General features: G+C 41.0%; 2 protein-coding genes across 3 annotated transcripts in view; one reads left to right on the plus strand and one right to left on the minus strand.

Annotated features, from left to right (window-relative positions):
• Positions 1-20,427, minus strand: part of OTOG (otogelin) — a 102,620-nt gene extending 82,193 nt beyond the window's left edge. Inside the window, exons 1-15 of the mRNA XM_083589137.1 lie at positions 20,342-20,427; positions 20,053-20,116; positions 18,537-18,591; positions 13,804-13,891; positions 11,684-11,776; positions 10,797-10,951; positions 8,500-8,618; positions 7,262-7,467; positions 6,472-6,605; positions 4,673-4,779; positions 3,555-3,664; positions 2,482-2,607; positions 1,330-1,438; positions 505-551; positions 69-214 (exon numbers count right to left, since the gene is read on the minus strand). Of these exons, the coding sequence (XP_083445263.1) occupies positions 69-214; positions 505-551; positions 1,330-1,438; positions 2,482-2,607; positions 3,555-3,664; positions 4,673-4,779; positions 6,472-6,605; positions 7,262-7,467; positions 8,500-8,618; positions 10,797-10,951; positions 11,684-11,776; positions 13,804-13,891; positions 18,537-18,591; positions 20,053-20,116; positions 20,342-20,399 (1,617 nt within the window). The 5' untranslated portion in view covers positions 20,400-20,427. The remainder of the gene's footprint in view (positions 1-68; positions 215-504; positions 552-1,329; positions 1,439-2,481; positions 2,608-3,554; positions 3,665-4,672; positions 4,780-6,471; positions 6,606-7,261; positions 7,468-8,499; positions 8,619-10,796; positions 10,952-11,683; positions 11,777-13,803; positions 13,892-18,536; positions 18,592-20,052; positions 20,117-20,341) is intronic.
• USH1C (USH1 protein network component harmonin) overlaps positions 1-21,386 on the plus strand; it is a 108,023-nt gene that overhangs the window by 28,615 nt on the left and 58,022 nt on the right. The window lies entirely within an intron of this gene.

The following is a 21,386-nucleotide window of genomic DNA, read 5'->3' on the forward strand; positions in this document are numbered from 1 at the left end:
TCTTTTTGATAATGCCAGTTAAGTACCCATACTTGATGCAGCTCAAACATTTGCTCTTACAGCCTTACCTGTCCACAACGAGCATTTTGGAGAGTCACAGCAAATTTTCCGGAGGTGAGGCTTTTTGCCAGAATATACTGGCAAGTGGCTTGAAAAGTATACTTGCGCCCATCAAATGTCATGAAGTGAATATCTCCTGAGACTGAACATTCAGCTAAAAAAGGCGGGGGGGATAAAGTGTTTCAATATGTTACCAAAATATTCTGTGCTGCTAGTAATGTATGATATTAAAGTCGCAATAGTGAACAAAAAGCCTGAAGGAATTAGTGATTACAGTTTGCATTCTGGGAGCTGATAATCCTTTTAAGCATTTATATGCTGCTTTCCACGCGTAAATAACTAGGAAAGATTGGGAAAATAATCAGACATCAATATTAACACTTGGATCACATGCAATATACCCAGTATAAAATATTTGAATGAAATATCTGAGAACAGACATACCTGGACAGGTAAGGTTTGTGCAAATCCATTTTCCTCCAGCACATGTACTGAAAACAGAAAGAATTATTTGATGTTTTAAGGCTGTTGGCATAGCCCTTATGTGGCAATTGGAAGTAACAGTTGTAGGACTGCAAAGGAAACCTTATAGTGAATGCTTCAATTGATACCAAGTCATGAAACCATGAAAAGGCAGAAGTAGGGTCAGAGCCCAGCACTCTGGTTGAAATTATGCCACAAGTCTCAGAATGCAAGATACACCTGGGGAACACTAAGGAAAATGAATGGGCATTTCGATGTTAATGAAGGTTTGACACAGGTCTTAAAGGTTGCATAATTGCAGACCCATAAAGTGTGTTTAGGTTAAAGTTTTGAATAGGCTATGTCACAGAATGCTCAGCCACAAACTAAAAAGCTAAGTAAATCTCTCAAAGAAATGATGCAAACATCCTCCCTACGTTGTGAGGTTCAGCAAGCCTATCACAACCAGCTGACTGCAAGTACAGCATCTTCCTCACCATCCTGTCAGCACTTATTTAAAAACTCAAGCACAGATTGTATGATAAGGAGAAGAGTCTGGGAGCTTGAAACCTTCATGCACCAAAGGCATGCAAAAGAACTGGTCACCATATTTAGTACGCAAAACCATTAAAATTAAGATTATTCCACAAAATTACAAATGGCAAAAGGAAAGAGAACGCACCTTTCTATGAAGGTGTATGCTTTATAAAAGTAAGGACTGGTATATATGCTAAGGCTTATATATTGGACATTGTTTAGGGAATTCGTGCTATGTTAAAGGGAACAAATATATGGAATGTTACTAACCAGTTGTTGCATTCTTCATGAACCACAGCACCAGTTCTGTAGACAGATCCGTGATAATCACAAGGGCATTCTGATGGCCTTACACATAATTTGTTTTCATAAATAAGTCCTAAAATGAACATTTGACAATAACAACAAAATTAGAGCCATATGCTTTGAAAAGGATCATTAAAAAACTGCCTAGTACTTCTAGCTAGAAAATGAAGATGTGATAAATTATAATTAAAATCCTTGTGTATGTTTCCTCATTGCATCTTATACTGCAAAGTTTAATGGTATAATAAAAAACAAAAGCAAAACAGAAGGTTAAGATGTATTATGAAACAGTTAAAAGCTGCTTTTGTCATAAAGAAAAAACAACTTGAGTTATAATAGTTGCAGCCCAATACCAAAAATATTTTCACAGAAATCCATTTGATTTCCTAACATACTATCAAGTCAATATAGGGCATGCTATCACTTAGCCTCTCAGCCTAAGCCTGTTTTCTAAAATGTCACACCAAGTTTTGTAAGGCTTACTCCCAATAAGTCTGTCCCCAGTGCTATTTGATATTTATACGCAGTCATTGGGTGCTGTCATTAGGAGTTTTGGAGCAAGGCTGGATTACTATAATGAGCTCTATGTGGGGCTGCACTTGGGTCTGGTTTGGAAACTCCAGCTGGTGTAGAATGCTGCAGCCAGATTGCTGAGGGGAGCTTCTGGTCAAGAACATGTGACACCATTGTTAAAACAGCTGCACTGTCTGACCATCTGCTACTGAGCCAGGTTCAAAATTCTTGCATTGATTTACAAAGCCCTGAACAACTTGGGTCCAGGATACCTCAAGGATCGCCTGAACCCTTATAATCCAGCTCGTTCATAGAATCTGCTCTGGCGGCTCCTCCAACTCTCTGTAGCAGACTTAGAAAAGGCAGAGAATGTGCATGGGAACAAGAGAAGAGAGGAAAGTTCTGTTGCACAAGAGAAAATCCTTGTATTGACAGGAAATGTTAGTTGAATACCACCCATTGCCTCTAGAATGAACCCATCTGGTTTTGTTGACAAATATCTGGAGTGTGACTTAATTACTGTGTCTTGTAGATTGCAGAAAGGCCATAAGCTCCTGAAAGGCCACAACTTCTAACAAAATTCCACACCAAAAACTGCATTACCATCTGGACAATAGCATCCATCAACACAGGGCAGTTCACTGTCAACACAGTGAGTTTTTTGCTGACATGAAACTGGGCAGCAGTCAATGCATTCATTGTAGACAAGATGCTCCTCACATTTAATGACTGAAAAACAGAAGAAATGAAGAAATGTTAAATGATTTAAGCTTCTCCATCCTGGGGTGGAAAATTGATGCTATTTTAATTTAAGCATCTAGTGAAGTGGTCTCCATGCAAAAGCATATACTGGTTAGTCTTAAAGTCTGAACTTACATACAATAACCAATTAAGGTACAATATTTAAAAATGAGAAAACCTGCAGAAAGGGGAATAAACAATATGCAGAATATTTTGCCAGAAGATAGCATTCTAAAACCTTGTCATTGCATACCACATTCCTTAAATTGTGCCTGCCAGTTGTGGAGAGCTTTTCCTGCTTGAGCACAAGTCCTTGCATACTCAGTTGTGATTCAAGACCCCCCCAGCACCCCCCAAAAATGAAACAGTGACACAGGATTTTAATTTAAGTAATTGGGCAAAATTTAGGCCACAACTTTATTGAATACAGAATGTGAGTGGTATTGGCTTAGGCATTGGCATCATCACGGGGAATCCCATAAAGGATGAACACCACCAGAGGGCGTACCGCCAGAGTGTCCTGACTGGTGCTCACCCCTGGTGTCACTGTGGGGTCCTGGTATGGCCCTAGCCCCTTCCGCAGGGGTTTCGGACAAGACCCACGCCAATCCCTAGATTTCTTTAACGGAATACCCTTGAACTTGGAGGGGCAGGTGATGGCCCCTCCTCCCCTCCCCATGATTGCTGATCCAATGCCTAACCTTACAAAGTTGTGACAATTGCTACAGTGGTAGCTGAAAATCAAATGGCCCTGCCAATTTGCCAGATGGAAAAATTCCTACCAGGCCCCCATTACAAAACAGGCAGCCAACAAAGTCCAAAGCAAGGCCAGATGAACCTATATTTAAAAATGAGAAAACCGGCAGAAAGGGGAATAAACGATATGCATAATATTTTGCCAGAAGACAACATTCTAAAACCTTGTCATTGCATACCACATTCCTTAAATTGGGCCCGCCAGTTGTGGAGAGGTTTTCCTGCTTGAGCACAAGTCCTTGCATACTCAGTTAATGCTCGACACAAAGTTGCATTATCAGCTCCTGACCTTAACACAAAAATAAAATAAAATTGACACAGCCTTATTTTCACTGTTCTAATTAACCACAGTTTAGGACTGGGACAACAAATAAAACTGCTGTTAAGCTAAAACAGAAGTGGAAGCTGCCAATCCCTTCCTTGCAGCTAAACAAAGAGTAGAGGCAGTGATTGCATTTGAGTACAAGTCATGCCGAGGCTTGTTTCCATAGCGCTAAGCCATGGTTTACTGCTAAATTATACCAATGATGAACATTCAAAATGCATATAATGTTTAAATCAATAAATATTTGGCTTTAACTCTACTGCCACTCATTCTATTATAACTAGAAGTGGTACCACAAAGGACAATCAAAAACAGTGAGAAGAGATAAAAGGTAAAGGTACCCCTGCCCGTGCGGGCCAGTCTTGACAAACTCTAGGGTTGTGCGCTCATCTCACTCTAGAGGCCGGGAGCCAGCGCTGTCCGCAGACACTTCCGGGTCACGTGGCCAGCATGACAAAGCTGCTCTGGCAAGCCAGAGCAGCACACGGAAACGCCGTTTACCTTCCCGCTAGTAAGCGGTCCCTATTTATCTACTTGCACCCGGGGGTGCTTTCGAACTGCTAGGTTGGCAGGCGCTGGGACCGAGCAACGGGAACGCACCCCGCCGTGGGGATTCGAACCGCCGACCATACGATCGGCAAGCCCTAGGCGCTGAGGTTTTACCCACAGCGCCACCCGCGTCCCTTGTGAGAAGAGAAGCCGGCCCCAAAAAAGAGATGTATTTAATTTTTGCAGAAACTTAATGGCCAGAATTCCAAGAACCCTATTCCCACAGCTCCCATGGTACCTTATGCACATTAAAAAGATACTCCTAAAGATACTGCTTGGTATGGCATTCATCAGTATGAAGTGCTGCAACTAGAAGCTGAAAATCAGCACAGTCCCATCCATACCAAGAAGTGTTTTAAGTGGACCTATCTCAATCCCAGCCACTGACTGCTAATTTGGGACTTCTCAAACCAAGACACTTACATGCATAGATCATTTGTGCAGCTGGCCATGAAAGGAAATGGGCTCACAAATTCATGGCACTCTTTGAAGGGGCTCCGGAGCAGAATGCTGCAGAATGCATACGTCCTCTGAAAACACACAAAGAATTAGTGTGAAGGAAGAAGCTTTCTTAAAAAATGCTTTAAAAAAACCAAAAATAGTCTAGAAACTAGATCATCTGATAAGTATCCAGCCTTTGATTTTGAATCCAAAGTCTGACAGCAATGGTCCTAGAAAGATTGGCAAGGCTGCAAAGATGTTGCTGGGTAGGAGGCTTGCACAAGAGGGATTGGGTTTTTTATTATTTCCATGTCATGCTGCAGGTTCCTATGTCACATCTCACTCTGTGCCAGAGAGCCTACCAGGCACCCCCAAACTCGGCCCTCCAGATGCTTTGGGACTACAACTCCCATCATCCCTGACCACTGGTCCAGTTAGCTAGAGATGATGGGAGTTGTAGTCCCAAAACATCTGGAGGGCCGAGTTTGCGGGTGCCTGGCCTAGCCAGTCCTTAAGAGTGGATTTCCAGGGAGGTGCAGGGTGTTATATAGGGAAGGCAGGAATGCCATGATCCATGAATGGAGTACCATTCCATCTACAGGTTTTAGTTGAAGAGGCAGCATTGTGAATTCATATTTTATCTAGCATGTGAATTGTTTATATTTTAGGTTTCAAATGAGGTCTATCAGATTCAACACAGATGTATAATTTGTAATTTAAACATACTCATATTACATTTACATAATACATGCACTATACTGTATGTACATTGACAGATTTTATTTGAATAAACACTAATAAATTTTTCCCCCTCCAGGGCCAGTAGCAAACTAGTGGTATTTTTTTTCCTCATCCCTACGCAGGAAATCTAAAGCAGACTTGGTATGGGATAAGTTTTCTGATGAAACTGAAATATGGTAGCCAAAATTATGATGAACTTTTTCTTTGTCATTATGGACAGCTGTCTATGGAGACAAAAGCTCTTTCACAGATTTTAATACAAGTGAGGAAGAATTATCTGATTAAATTCTGGCACTAGATAACACAGGAATCCACTGGCTGGCTACAGGCTTTGAATGCTAAAATAGGAAACTCTGAATAATAATATCAAAGAATGAAATAAAAGGAGGAATTAAAAATAACTCAAGCGTGATAAGAAATCTACTTAATCTATGAACCTTAAGCACTCCTCTAGGAAATAACATTTTCCACATATTTTGAGGTAGAGAGTAAAATCAGAAATGAACTTGAAAGCAGGAGGCAGATAGAATCTAAAATCATCTTCCATTTATACCCCAGCTAGCTTAATTGCTGTCATGTCAATTTCAGTCAGTATAAAGCCATGTGAGCCATCCAAAAACTATGTTTATTATGTAAGCAATGCATCACAGCTATTTAACTAGGAGTCTCAATCCCATAACGATGGGCAGCGGTTTCTTTTTGCAATTAGGAAGTCATTTATGTCATTTTTTTAAATAAGAAGTTTCAGAATTCAGTCTCAACAAGTTTATGTCTTACATCAGGGATGTCACTTAGAAGGGGCCGAGGGCCTCTGCAATTTTCAAGGAGGGGGCTGGGCCTCATCAATATTTTGCAGTGATGTGTTCATGCCATGCGCACATGCCACACTCACATCACTCATGTATGCCACATAATGTTGATGCGACACATCAGCACATTGCACAGCATGTGCACAGAGTGTGAGCATGTCGTGGAGCACCAGCCCCCTCAATCGCAGGAACAAGCCAGTGTACCTGCCTTACATTAATTATCGTGCCTACCTGTAAAAATGTTTGACTTTGAGTCATACAGGGTGGCTCATAGTTAAATGAGGTATCCCAGGAGAAGATGTTCTCCTGTGGAGGATTTTCTCTCCAGCTTTCTACAAACTCTTCAATGTCTTCAGTAAGTTTTCCTAGGGAAAAGTGCACAAATGCAGGAAATTAACATTTTTCTTGATCGGGTTTAGATGGAAGCTATGAAAGAAATACAAAGCATCTCTGTCAGATAGATAGTTAGATGGAAGTGTGACTGCTCCTGTTAATGCTAAATTCTAATCAACAGCTCATCCCAGGTCACTTCTAATATTACATTTTGTCCTCGGGGGAAAATGGTATAAAGACATTGGCACACAAAATGCACATGAAGCCCATCAATATTGAAGAGCAAAGTATATGTAGAAATCACAAAGAATCCATTTCAAAACAACACAAGAAGAAATTCTGGTCCTTTTCTGCTAATGGACAGAAGCTATTTAATAGGCAGTGCCACCACCACCCCACTGGCCATAATGTGCCCAATTCCCAGCTTTCATTTTAAAAAGCAAGCCATGTAGAATCTGAGATATGAAGCAAAATGTGCAGTCACTATTTTGCCCATTTGTCTTATGAGGACTAACCTGCTCTCACCTTTCAGTATTTTTAGCCAATGGATGAAGTCATAGCAATTATGGCATTTAGGGAAGCCAAACGAGACAAAAAGAGGGCTATAGCAGCCTTGCTCTTTCTAAGTAAGGCCTGTAACTGCTGAGGAACACAAACAACATCTTAATAAATTAGATGAAATACTCACCATAACTAGTGGCAAGCTCATCTTGCAGAATGGCATTGTTGTTACCACACAGTCCATGAGTTCTGCCCAAGTAGTCAGGAGCCATCTTAATATAAACAGCAGAGGTACCATCCCAAGCCAGAGAGAATGCATACTGGTGTCTAACAATGACATATCCAGCTAATGCTTGGATGTACAAGTTCCCTATGGTATATGGTAATTGCATCCTGGGAAGCCAAACAAATACCATGATAAACAAACAAACTCATTGTCATCCTTTATACCCATTATATATCAAACAGGCAGGAACGCGGGTGGTACTGTGGTCTAAACCACTGAGCTTCTTGGGGTTGCCTATTGGAAGGTCGGCGGTTCAAATCCCCACAATGGGGTGAGCGCCAGTTGCTCTGTCCCAGCTTCTGCCAACCTAGCAGTTCAAAAGCACACCAGTGCAAGTAGATAAATAGGTACTGCTGTGGCAGGAAGGTAAACAGCATTTCCATGCACTCTGGCTGGAAACGGTTTTGTCACACTGACCACATGAAGTAAGATGAGCGCCGCACCCCATAGTCACATTTGACTGGGCTTATCCGTCCAGGGTCTTTTACCTTACCTTTACCTTCACCTTTACCTTTCCTATCAAACAGGCACCTTATCTATGGTCTTTTCAGTGCCTGCTAAAGATGTTCCTCTTTCAGCAGACCTCTTGAATACCCAGTTGGCATCGATATTGGGTCAGAATTGATTTTATGTATGTGCTGTTTTAAAATGTTTGTGTGTGTGTGTTTGTTTGTTTTGTGTGTGTGTGTGTGTAATTGTTTGCATATATGCAGTTTTTTTAACTGTTTAATATTTTAATTATATTGCAAATTGTTTTAGGATGCCTCATGGGGAAATAAATAAATAATCTCTTTCCAATTATAGTAATTACTGCATTCCGCTATCAATCAATGATGCTATTTTTGTTTCCAGTCACTTATATCACTCTTAGATTATGCCCCCATTTCTGAAGAAATGTATGCACACTATTTTTTTATGACTTAGGGTTACAAATAATAAACTTAAAATGACTTGCCAATTGAATTACCGTATTATTAATATGAACAATACTGAGTTTGTTTCACCCACAAACATGACTAATTTGTAGGAATAAAGATAGCATATAGTTACAAATCAATGAAGGGGCCTACATCTCTGAATATCAAAATAACATGGCAAATAAAAACACCACAGATCATGAGAGTATACATTGAATTTACCCAATCCCTTTGTAGGTGACCTCACTACTTAATCTGATTTCCCCATCTCCAGAAAAGTATAGGCTAATTGATCGTTTACAGGAATATGGAGAAGACTTGCAATCTGGATCATTATGGACCTGCCAAAAATGGGAGAAATAAGTATTTTAGCAACAACTATATTTTTGGCATTTCACATACTGCTTTAGGAATGTGGCCCCAAAATGACTTTGAAATTGCAGCCTCTGTGAGCATCTCTTATATATTCCTTTAAATACAGTAGCATTCCATATCTCATATTTATTCACTTCAAGATAAACTGGGGAACCATATTCAGCCTCCTGGTCACCACTGGAGGAAAGGCAGAATATAAATCCATTCAGTCAAAGGCTATATTACCTCCAGTGTCAGAGTCAGTACAAGAGGAGCCATGTTGCATCAAATAAAAGGCCCCAGTCCAGTATCCTTTTCTCACAATGGACAACCAGATGCCGATGGGAAGCCAGCAACCAGAATAGGAGTGCAACAATCCTCTTCTCACTTATACTCCCCAGCATCAGGTTCTCAGATACTGCCTCTGACAATGGAAGTAGTACATAGCTGTCATGCCTAGTAGCCATTGACAGTTTTATCCCATTTTCATTTGGCTAATCAACCCCCTTTTAAAGCTATCCTAGTTGGTGACCATCACTACATCTTGTGGGACTTGACTGCATGTGTGAAGGAGTACTCCTTTTGAATACCAGTATTTTCATGCCTCTGAATACCAATTACTGGGGAACACAAGCAGGATAGTGCTATTGTGCTCATATCCTGGCTGTCAGCATCCTAAAGGCATCTGCTTGGTCACTGCCAGAACAAAATGCTAATCTAGAAAGGACTGTGGTCTCATCCAACAGAGATCTTCTCAATCAAATAAAACAGAAACTGGCCCAGATTTTTGTGCATCATCAAACAGTATGATTTGATGGCACAAACAAAAGCAGAAAGCATTTGGAAAACTGGAAACTTGGAATATTTTGGCATAGTGAGATTATTCAACCACATTCTTTATAGCCTCAGACTATGGATAAGACATGGATCTTACAACAACCAAAGAGTGCACATGTGCTTTTTAGTTATTCCTCTACTGCAGGCCCTCCCAAACCACTCCAATAACTTTGGGAAACCCACCATGACATTTCATGAGCCATTATGGACTGCTACCAATAAGAAAGATCAGCATACTTCACCCCTCATGTACACAGAAGCACTTTACTTGTGATCTTAGGGGAAAGCAGCATACACTATGCATGTCTACTCAGCAGCAAGTCCTGTTGAATTCAATGGGCCTTGCTCCCATTTGTGCACATGATTACAGCCATGGTAAGTTGTAGTTCCCTCCCTCCCTCCTTCCTATATTACTTGAGCCACATTCATTCATTTTTATTGCATTTATATCCACCTTTTTCTTCAAGGGGCACAAGGCGGCGTACATGGCTTTCCCCCTCCTCATTTAATCCCCTCAACAACCCTATGAGGTGGCTTAGGTTGAGAGGCAGTGACTGGCCCAAGATCATCCAGTCAATTTCATGGCCAAGTGGAGATTTGAACACAGTCCTCCAAGATCCTAGCCTGATACTTTGATCACTACACCACACTGGCTCCCCATTGGAGGAAGGCCTCCAGGATAGCCTGAGCCTTGGCACTGTCCATGACAACTTCTTCCAAGCCCTCCAGGCTCTCCTCACTCAACTCCTTTCAGTTTCCAATGAGCTTGGCTAGGCAGCAGTAGGTATAGTTGTCACTCACAATCTTGATCAGCTCTGGGAAATAATACCCATATCCTCCGTAACACCATGCATGCTGAAGGGTTGCTTGCAAGTCAAACCCTGAGAGCCAGTGTGGTGTAGTGGTTAAGAGCGGTAGTCTCGTAATCTGGGGAACCGGGTTCGTGTCTCCGCTCCTCCACATGCAGCTGCTGGGTGACCTTGGGCCAGTCACACTTCTTTGAAGTCTCTCAGCCCCACTCACCTCACAGAGTGTTTGTTGTGGGGGAGGAAGGGAAAGGAGATTGTTAGCCGCTTTGAGACTCCTGAAGGGGAGTGAAAGGCGAGATATCAAGTCCAAGTCCAAACCATAAGAGCAGCCCAACCCACTGGAACTATCAGTTCAAGAACTAGCAGGAAGCAACAGAATCAAACAATTCTCACAGTGGGGTTTTTTTTAATACTACTACTAATAATAATAATGATAATAATGCATGAAATGCTCATATTTATTGCAAATCAGATTTATTTTAAATGATTTGGAATGAACTTTACACCATCATTTCTTACTTGTATAGAGAAGCTCTGTTCGTCCAATTCATTCTGCCTTAAGAGAGTGTATGTAGATTTTCCAGAGAAAAAGTAGTAGAGCCCATCAAAGGTTTCATAATGGTATTGTCCCCATGTTCGGCAAATGTGGTCTCGTTCTGCACCTGTGTTGTATACTATGGCAGAAAATGTAAAGAGATGCGGGGAAAGCAATTTTTGAAACAGGATCTCTCACTAATGCCTACTCCTCTTCTGGGGGTGAGCTCCCAAAAAGGAGGAATGTTTAAATATTTATTTATTTAGCAAAACATATAGATACTTAATTTTAAAAACCCTCTAAGCAGTGTACATAGAACAATTATTGATAATACACAGGTGTGTTAATACACATAATAATATACATAAGCAGGGTTATTTTATAATACAGTCATACCTCGGATTATAGGTGCTTCGGGTTGCGCACCGCACCGAACCCGGAAGTACCGGAACGGGTTACTTCCGGGTTTTGGCACTTACGCATGTGCAGAAGCACTAAATCGTGCTTTGTGCATGCAAAGAAGCGCCAAATTGCGACCCGCAGGTGCGCAGACGCGGCGCTGCAGGTTGCGAACATGCTTCCCGCACAGATCACGTTCGCCACCCAAGCATCCACTGTATCTTATTGCATTTGTATCATTGTGATTAACTGCCTTGAGCATTATTTGGAGGAAAGGTGGAACACAAATTATCAATTAAAATCAATAAACAACACATGTAGTAGTTCAATTACTGTATCCATCACCTCTTCAAAAAGGCCCAAGAATACAACTGAGCCTTCTTCTGAAAAGAAGTTTGCCAGTAAAGTTATAAGTGTGGGTCTTACGTCACGCTAGACACAGTATGTAACATGCAAACTGCTTTCTACTCACTTTTCTGACATCTTGATCCAGTTGCATTATATCGACTACAGTCACACAGTTGCCAATGCACGCACTCACCTCCATTAAAGCATGTGAATGAATCTAATTAAGACAGAATACATAATCCTTTATTTGCAAGTCATATACATGTTAAGGGGTAATTATATGGACACATGAATGTAGATAATAGCAACACGTGTTTCAGATAATGGACTGCAAGGGTTCTCTCAGAAAACAATTGTTTGCATCTCATTTGTGGACTGAAAATCACACATCTTTTAACTGAGAAAAATGTTTTTGTTACCAACATGTGATAGAGTGTTGGCTGCTGCTAAGCATTTATAAATCGTCCTACTTATAGGTACATCATACATTACAGATATTAGTGGGTACCCTCCTGCAATTAGTGGGTACTATGTAGACCTGCAATTTCCCCTAACATATGGAGCCAAACCAAAGACTTTGTTTGGACTCAGAGCTATTACTACTTGTTGCAGTTTTTTTGCATGGGATGGGCTGCATCCAAAGTTTCCCTTCCAGAGAAAAGGCTTCTAATCCAAGGGGAATGACACCTCAAAAATAGATGGGTACCACATTGACATTTACAAGTGATCTAATATCACTGGAAAACTTCTGAATCATATTTCTACATACCACATAAATAATGTGTGACAAATAGCAATCAATTACAAACTATTTTGTAACAAACCATATCCCCAAAACCACCAGTAATACTTTCAAGTGACCCAGTTTCATAAGAAATAAGAAGATTTAGACTCAGTGTAATAAGAGTTAAATTTAATAAGCTCTAGGCTCATATTCTGTGTTGTTGAGAAGGATCAGCTCCCATTAATTTAGGATCCTGAAAAATACTGTAAGCCAATGCTTAAATACTAGGTAAATAGCTTTTGACATTGTCAGATAAGCCAGAAATAATAACATTCATTATATTCATCCTGTAATCCATCATTAACCAGCTGGCAAGAGAGCTGCAGACAGACTTTGAAAATGGCAATTCAAAAGCCAATTAAATTTCAAAGGCAATTTTCCATCTGATGTCCTGTTCTAGGTTCATTTTATTAATATTTTCATTACCAATTTTGCCCCAGTGCCTGCTTGTACATTTGCCCAGTTTGTGATGCCAGCACTGGAGAATTTTAATAGTAATGTTATTAATGGAGCTAGTCAACCATAGAATTCCTCCTGCTAGAAGACCTTATAAGTTTCCCTCTTATATCTGGGGCTTTTGCACATGACATGTTCCACTCTCTGGCTCCATTTACTCTTCAGGATTCTTGTCTTTTACTTTGTCTTGCCCTTTGCCTCTGGCTATACAAAGTTTATTATTTCTATGGAACAGAAGAACTAAATTCTTCCCTTCCGCTATTTTAGAACTAACCATTATCCTACATCAGTAGGTTATTAAGTGTGTGAATATAAAGGAAGGTGAGCCTCCCCATAAAGCAAATGTATTTTCGTTCCTTTTCCTCCTTGGGGGAGCTTCCCCATGTCCCATGCAAATCACTTGGCATAGTGAAAAATTCCAACCTAGTCAATTTCATGTCTAAGGGAAGTTTGCCATAAATTCTTCTTTTACAACATATGGGGTGGTATTCAACTAGGAATTACTCAGAGTAAAGCCAATGAAATTAATGAACGTGACTATGTGAGATCTATTGCTTTCAATGGGTCAACTTTGAGTGAAGCAGGTTTGAATAGCACTCACAGACTTTGTCATATTTCCTAATGTATTCTAGACACAGCTATCACCTCTCCCTTACTTCCCCTTTCATGCTACTTTATCAAACTTTGTTTAGATACTTCATCCAGACTATATACACTCTAAAACTGCAAACATTTTGAAACTTAACAAGCAGGCATCTTGTTTGCATGTACATAGTCAATTCTGAGAAGTGTGAAGTGGGGACACATGTTACTGTGGTCAGTGATTTTTAAAAATACCCATAATGACATTATTATTTTTATTATTATTTTTTATTATTAATTTTTTATTATTATTATCATCATCATTATCATTATTATTTTATACCCCGCCCATCCATCTGGGTTTGCCCAGCCACTCTGGACGGCTTCCAACAGATTAAAAACAGAACAAAGAGGGAGCTTACTGGATGATTCACAAATAGTGTTGTGAAATTTTCTTTGCCTGGAAGATACTGTAGTAGATGAAGTGTTATAAACTGATGTTCCAAATCCCTGTACAGAAAGGATAAAAAAAATTAATCTAAAAAAGCATAGCATTGTGAAGGGCTTATAACTCTTTAGAAACATAGTTTTAAAAGGTGTTTGTTCTAGCACATGCTCATGTTTGCCATCAAGCTTAAATCAAATTTCAAAAAAGGATTCAAGTTTAAAGCATTAGATAACCCATAATGCATTTGAGGCTAAGGCCATGTAGTTACCAAAATGAATCTTTTTATCATGTGGATATTCCATTTGCAGACACAAGGCTGTGACTCTATAGTCTGTTATCTCTATGGTTTGCAGTTATCTCCCAAGTGTCAATCATAGCTGTAACTTCACTCATCGGCTAAGAGCATCGAAAGAGAAACGAGATGCGTTTCTCACAAAATGTTTGGATAAAATCGTGCCTACACATTTTCTCTCAAATGATGGCATCTGTAAGGTCTATGCTAAATAACTTTCTGGAGGAGGAACTAATCATGCAAATAGCCATTGGGTGCAAAGCCATCTGGTTAAAACCCAGCCAACTGGGCAATATGGCAACCCTACCATCAGCCCAGCTGGGCAGCAGCAGCAACAGTACTCTTCTTCCTTCTTCCCCAGGTGGCTGAGAAGGCCACTATAGCTGAGTACCAAAACATGTACCAAGCCTCCATCTGCCCACCATTTTAGTTTAAATCATTTCCACAGCAGGACAAGAGCAGCAGCAAGTTCAGCCAATTAGTTCTAGCTTTGGGGGCTCAGAGCCAATAAGGCCCTGAAGCAATAAGAAGTTGGACCAAGTCCCCTGGCCCACCTTCTCACTGCTGTGGTGCCCTCACCACCCCCGAGTGGTGGCTGATAGGGTGAGCTTGCACTCACTCTTTACCTAGGGTGGAAATTTCAGAAATTAAGCCAGACACCACGTTGTTCTGCTTCCTAGCACACCACTACATGTTGCTGCTAGGGCACTAGACTTGGGGTCCATAATGTAGCTCTAATGACACCAGCAATATTCAACAGTACACACATTTTCAGTATCATCAGCTCACAACCTTCAAGTGATGAGGCCAACAGCCTCAACTAACATGGCCTTTTAAAATATTAGCCCATCTACACTCTTTTAGAACGTTTTTGTCTGCTAAACCCATTCTGATTTTATGCTGCTATTTGTTTTATGTAAATGTTTATTTTGCAACAGTTTTAAACTAAACTATGCAAGGCAAGTAGTAAATGCATTGGAAGACCAGGGTATAAGTTTTACAAATAAATGTATAAATAAATATTCCATGCAGTTGTTTGCACAAAGACTAATAACCAAATGCCTCACCTCAACTTTACCTTCAATCCCCTCTCCCTACTTCCAAGGAGATGGATCTGACACAAAGCAAATGAACTACAATCTAGGACCCAGTTGGCAAAACCCGACTTGAAATGCTGGAGCCACCGGGGGAAGGGAGCAAAGAGTATTGCAACAAGTGCTGTGAATATTTACTTGTTTATTTAAAATATTTATATCCATCTCTCCTCAGTGAATCCCAATAAACTAAGTCAAAACATCAACATAACAATTCAACCAACAGCAAAAATAAATGCAATAAACCAGTCATAAAACATTAAAACAAGGGGGGGGGGACAAAGTAACAACCAGCAATGTAACTTAACCACATAGGGATGGGGAAAGACCCAATGCTCCATGTTGTGTCCAATTCCTATCCGTTGCTTTGGTCAAATTGGTTAAGAACTGCTCAGTGATGTTTGTATTATGGGTTGAATGCAATAAGTTCCCTTTATTTTCCCCCTTCCATGGTTGCATATGTGCTCATAAACAAAAGCTTAATTGGTTAATTCATCATCCCTTTTCCTTCATGAGTCTCGAATTCCTGTTTCTTGCTTTCCATTGCCATGCTATATGCAGTGAACCATGGGAGGTTGCTGCTGTCAGTGTGCCTCTATGGCAGGCACCCCCAACCTGCAGCCCTCCAGATGTTTTGGCCTTCAGCTCCCATGATCCCTAGCTAATAGGACAGGAATGATGGGAATTGTAATCCAAAACATCTGGAGGGCCGAAGGTTGGGGATGCCTGCTCTATGGCTTGTGTGTCCTGGCCTCTCCCCTTGGCTGCTTGGCAAGAATCTTTCTGTCCTGGGATACGTCTTGAATTCTTGTCCCAAAAAGGCTGCATGTGCGATCTCTGTGGGTACTATGTTGTGTGCCCTTCCTTTTTCAGTCTGTGTGTTGCACTCCAAAACAATAGCACCTGCCTGAAGGGATATCTCAAGACTTGCAATGGAGGATCATTGCTGGCTGAGGCACTAGAGCTGATGGAGTGAGGGCACTTTAGCACTGCATAGTGTGTTTGATGCAGAGAAGTAGACCGGGGTGTGTCCCCAATGACCTGAGTTCACTGATGCATTCTGTGTCTGCGTGTTGTCACTGGTTCAGTTCAACTGGTGAGCATCAGCAGTGTTTCAATGGGTGCTGATGAGATTATCTACTCTTGGTTTACCCTCCTCTCCTGAGTTTAACTACTTCAGTTCCATTAATATGGTATTAAATTACCCAATCTGATGATGTTCCCATTTCAGTTACATTTAGAATGTTGGATTATTTGATTGTTGTTAGCCGCCCTGAGCCCGGCTTCAGCTGGGGAGGGCGGGATATAAATAAAAACTATTATTATTATTATTATTATTATTATTATTATTATTATTATCTGCCAAATATTTATTTTCAAGTTAGAATTGTTTGGAGTGAGGGATTAAGGATCAACAGCTTGAAAAACGGCAACTGAATGGTTGTTATCATTCCCTGGATGCTTTTCATAAAAGCAAAACTTTGGCCTTATCAGCAGTTGATTTAATTATTGTGATTGTGAAGAATATTTTTCTCTCTGCAAAACCTCTCCAGAAACAACAAGTCGAGGAAAACAAGATCAAGAAACGGACTCATTTTGAAGAGCCTAATTAAGCTGTACAAAGTGAAAATCTGAAGTGACTAACTTCTTTCCCCATTCAGAAAATAAAAACCACAAAAAAGAATGAAGGGGAAATATACTTTAAAAGACATGGCAGTTGATATAGTTCTGGTGTATAATTAATTATAAAGAAATTAAATTACAAATGAAATAATTACAAATGGTTTGATAGCCCAAAGGACAATCATTACAAGATTTTACTTAAAAAAGAAGATAAAAAGTAATTTTGTACTGTATTAAATAAAAACTAATTATAGACATGCATCCTTTTCTACTTGGTGTGTTTTATTATTGACTCAATAATTTGTAGAACTGCATCCTATTCATTAGCAATTGTAACAACTTTATTGCTTTTACAAATTTTTTTTCTATAACATTTGTCATTATTAAAATTCAAAATCTTTTTTGAAAAAATAAAGAAAAGTATTGATTTTATAGGACTCAAACACAAGACTGAACATTACAAAATGTAAGCAGTTCATAAGCACTTGACTTTGACAGAACTAAGAACAACTTGCATTTAACAGTATCAGATCCTTAAGAATTATTAATAAGAATCAGGCTTAAATGTTGAATAAGCTAGTTTTTGTCAACAAAAATAAACATTAATTTAAATTATTTAATTTAAATTATAATAGATCTTATCAGCAACATAATATGTTAAAGTAATAATTGTTTCTCATAATTTAGCCTCGTGATTTATTTTGGTTTTGTTTCAGCTTATTTTACCTACAGAAATAAAGTGATATTATCCCTGTCTATTATAATACTTTCATAATCCAGATACAACAGTTAGAATTACTTAAAATTTACTGAAAGGTATCCAGAGCAATATGCTTATAAACAACAGAATGATATACCTACGTATTTTGATTCATTGTTACCAGTCTAATAAAATAATAATATAAAGCCTGACAAAATTGATGTTATAAAGGTAGTGTTACTAAATAAGCATTTTTCTTTACAAATCCAAGCATATCATTTATTCATTTCAATGTTTTCATGGATTTCTGCCCAGATAGAAAACAACTATTCAAATGCATTTGGAAATTTGAGTGAGGTTTCTCCCCTACCTCTAGCGTTGGATAACTGAAGTTCCTCTAGTAAATAAAAATGGGTAAGTTTCTATATAAGTTTTTATGTATTAACAGGTCACTTTCAGTGACCAAAGTAGTAAACCTCAGCTTTACTGACTCATATTACAACTATAGTCAAGAATCCACCAGCCTGAGTCATTAATATCAAAAGCTCATCAAACCGTTTCAATACCCTTCTTCAATTATAATATGTATAGCAAGGGAACATTCTACTTAAAGCCAAGAGTGTAATTGTCTAACTATTCTTGCATGTTATTTCAGTAAAAGAACCAAGGCAAAACATTCTCAGAGCAAACACGGCTATTGCTGAAAGCAAACCCTTTCATTAAAGCTGTTTGCAAACCAAGTCATTTTCTCAATACTGCTAGAAAATGGAAGGACATAAGGAAATGTATTCCGTTCAGCAGCTGGACAACACAGCGCCAAATGGCTGAAAGAAAACATTCACAGTAACTGGAACACCCATCCCCTTCCCCTTCCCCGCACACTATAATTTGTTGGGTGCATGGCTGAGCCATCCTGCGAACTTCTCCTCCCAGCACTCCAACCTTTCAAACACAGAAAAAAACAGCTCCCATCAGGTGAGTGGGTGCCCTTGCCTTACCAGCTCTCCTAGGGCACTAGGATCTCCTTTCCGAAGTACTGCACTGCTGCCGTTCCTAGGCGGAAAAAGAACAAGGCTGGGTTTGTTTAGCAGAGGTAATCTGCACCTTTCTTACTCATGCAGAACTCAGGGAAGCTGCACCTCTTCTCAGACTGAGGGCCCCAGGTTGAACTGCGAGTTTCCTTTGGAGCAAATATCAGGCAAAGTGGGCTTAAGGGGATTCCTCTGACTCTTGTTTTTTCCGAGAGGGTGTGTTTCTACTCTGTCTCTGGTTGCTTTGATTAGCTCCTGACCAACAAAAACACACCAGCTCCTCTCTTATATGCAAGTCTCCTTTCCCTAATTACTCCCCTCCACCTTAAAATGAAAGCCGCAAATCCTTAATTTCTCCTCAGATAAATCAATCCATCCCTCGTGAGTCTGTAAAACATTAAGAATCAACAGGTTGCAGATTGCAAGCACTTAGTACATTTTAAATTGTATCAATAAAGATGCTAGTGTGAATATAGCCATGAAGAGTTATTCCCCATTCTCTGTGCCCTCATATGTACTTCCAGCAACTAAACTCATTTCTTACAGTAAGGGAAATAAATGGTGTAATCCAGAAGCCTTTCATGCAGAGATGCTTCCATTTATTTATGTTTATGCCCATTTAATTATATCTCCATAATTCTTCTGCAAGCAAGGGGAAATAGAGGAAAGAATTCCATAACCTGCCTAAGATATTTGACACAGGAATATAAGAAAATCTGCTCCCCCAGGTGATTAACTTAAGAGGCAACCAAGCTCTGTGCCAGAAGCACATTTAAATTTCATATATTACCAAATTCTGATTATGAGTCTTGTGTCACCTTAAAGACGTTTTTATTTTATTTTTGGTAGCACAGCATGTTCTGTTAACTAGGGACCGCTTCATTAAATGATTGAGCGCCATTAGCCATGAAATCTTAGACCGCAGTAAATCTGTTACGTTTCTAAAGGTAACAACCTCACTCTTTGTTGCTTTTGCTGCAGGGAACTAACAAAGATCTGCCTCTGGAGGCAGATTTTGATTCTCCCACAGCTCACTCTCACACCTTGTCAGAACGCACAGCACATTCCAGCAAAGCTTTTGGATTCCATTCCCAGTTTAAACCACCATTCCTTTCTCAGCCCAGGTCTGGTAATGGTCGCCCAGAGTCGGCTCCGAAAGAGCCCCTGTCCCTTTAAGAGTCAAATCAAAGCACAGGAGGGGAAGATCCCCCCCCCCCAGGTGCAGCTTTTCCCACCACACTGAGGTGAGCGAAGCACCGGTGGAATTTTCCTCTCGTTCTATTAAAGAGACAGGAACCGTCCCATGTCTGAAGTTGAGATGCCAGTTAAGGTAAGTTTCCCTGAGGAGCGCCCCGCTTTCCTGCCTGCTTTGGAGCTGGGAAGGTACGGAATAGCGAGCCCGCTTTCCCAAGCTCGCTCCGGGCCGCGCGCAGGTAGAAGGGCAGGTGGGCCACGCCGCGCGCCCCTCACGCCCCTTACTTACCTCGCCTGGCCGGGGGCCGCGCTCCTCGGAGACAGCTGCGCAGCCACGCTCCACGCGAACAGCGCTGCAAAAGAAGGGGCGAGCTGAGAGGAGGCTGGGAAGGCGCGAGACTGCCCAGAGTGCCCTCGGCGCCCACAAACCAACGCAGGGCCTGGAGCCCCATCACGGCGCCTACGTGGTAGTAATAATACTGATAATAATCCCCTCCCCCACCCACACGTTTGAAAGGAACCGACGACGACGACGACACCTCCCGCCTCACAGAAACCGCGCGCTTTCTGACACTCACCCTGAGGCACCCAGACGTACACCAGCATCCCTTTCGCGCGCCTGAAGCGCGGCTCCATCGGGACGCAGCGAGCGACGAGCTCTCTGAGGTGGCTGAGGGAAGGCGAGCGCTCCCCTTACCCGCCGCGCCTGGTGGCCAGCATCTCCGCGCCCCGCCGCTGGGCAAGTGTGGACGGCAAGGGGTGGACCCGCACCGGCCGGCTCGCTTCGCCTTGTTCTCGTTCCAAACGCCAGCTCTTCGCCGCCGCTCGGCGCTGGGGGGACGCCTCCCCTCACTGATTAGCATAATGTCGGCCCCTCAGGAGGAGGCGCCGTTCCCCTGCCCCTTCCATAGGGAGCGCAGCTCAGGCCTCCAGGAAGAAACGGGAGCGAGGCGACGACCCGCAGTGGGAAGCTCGGCTGGGGACTCGGAAATGCCCTCGCTCGGGTTGATTCGCCCGTGGCACGCTCAGAAAGAGGAGGCCACACAACACCCCGTTGGGCGCGTGTGAATCTAGGGAGGGGGACACAGGCACGCACCTTTTAGGCTGATCCTGCAGACTATTTATTCTGAGACCTACTCAAAAGGAAATATGCATTGGATGACAGCCTATAAAGATGCTTTGTTGATGGATCTTGCGTCATATATATATATATATATATATATATGTGTTTTACAATTTAGGATATTCATTTAAACAACCTTAAATACCAACAACTTTCCTTCTCTTTCCATGATTCATTTTGCATAACATAAATCCCTGCATATTTTACATGAACTAAACCATTCAGTATTCCATTATCACATCCTCAAAACTTATTTACACTGTTGAGTTTATCTTAATGCTGCCAACGTTTTCAAGTGTACACAGTTGCCCCCGCCCCAATATATTCAATAAACATTTTCAAATCTTTTATGGGGGGGGGGAGATAAACAAATGTTCTTTTTGTTCTCTTATTCTGTGTGTTAGGTCCACAAGCTGCACATATTCCATCAGTTTAAGTTGCCATTCTTCTTCATTTGGGACCTTGCTTGTTTTCCATTTTGGGCTAGCAAAACACAGGCC

This window comes from Podarcis filfolensis (genome assembly GCF_964270895.1).
Source record: "Podarcis filfolensis genome assembly, chromosome: 1".
NCBI classification, from domain to species: domain Eukaryota; kingdom Metazoa; phylum Chordata; class Lepidosauria; order Squamata; family Lacertidae; genus Podarcis; species Podarcis filfolensis.